The following is a 759-nucleotide window of genomic DNA, read 5'->3' on the forward strand; positions in this document are numbered from 1 at the left end:
GTACTCACCTGTAAATATTCATTCAGCTTCATCCTGTACTGTCGCTTCAACTGCAAGAAAATTTACCAAGTAGTGAATTCAGACTGAGGACATTCTGTAGGTAATCCAACATGATAATGTTGATTTCAGAGTCTTGTGGTACAGCAGTGATTTTAGTAAAAATGTTAATGAGTTGGTGTGTTCATACCTCTTTGCAGTTTGTACGGTATTTGTCCTTCTCAGTGCTACTCAACACTCGCCAACGTTGAGCACAAGCCTTAACTTTGGTTTTTCCTGAGGAACCCGTCATGCACATCAGTTGCTCTTTGCAGAACAAATTATAGCCAGCACTACAGACGTACACACAAACAAACATGTGCTCAGCTGCCAAGGAATTAAAAGCTTGCATTCTTGTTAGTTTAAAATGGTTTAGTACATTTAATCAAAGATAAACATAAAATATGATTAAAACCATAATAAATACAAGTCAGTGTAAAACAATCTCAGACTCTATTGGTGCCAAGTAAGCTTTGTAGTCCTTAAATTGAAAAAATATATATTAACCACCTCACTACATGATGCCATAGAGTCTAAAAATAAGAAAAATAGTGAATGTAGTACAAGTCATTCATCTATGAATATACAGCAGAGTGGTATACAGTGTGTGAGGCTTACGGAGGTGGCCTGGGAGGAAGACCCTCTTCATCTTCAGTGAACTCCTCACCCTGTTTCAATTAGAGAGGTCCAAAGACATATGGTTATATGAACTCTACCAAATCA

General features: G+C 37.3%; 1 protein-coding gene across 1 annotated transcript in view; it reads right to left on the reverse strand.

Annotated features, from left to right (window-relative positions):
* LOC103358557 (putative upstream-binding factor 1-like protein 3/5) overlaps positions 1 to 759 on the reverse strand; it is a 21,058-nt gene that overhangs the window by 15,728 nt on the left and 4,571 nt on the right. Inside the window, exon 6 of the mRNA XM_008283574.1 lies at positions 9 to 50. Coding sequence (XP_008281796.1) covers positions 9 to 50 — 42 coding nt within the window. The remainder of the gene's footprint in view (positions 1 to 8; positions 51 to 759) is intronic.

Source organism: Stegastes partitus, unplaced genomic scaffold (genome assembly GCF_000690725.1).
Source record: "Stegastes partitus isolate 25-593 unplaced genomic scaffold, Stegastes_partitus-1.0.2 Scaffold320, whole genome shotgun sequence".
Classification (NCBI taxonomy): Eukaryota; Metazoa; Chordata; class Actinopteri; family Pomacentridae; genus Stegastes; species Stegastes partitus.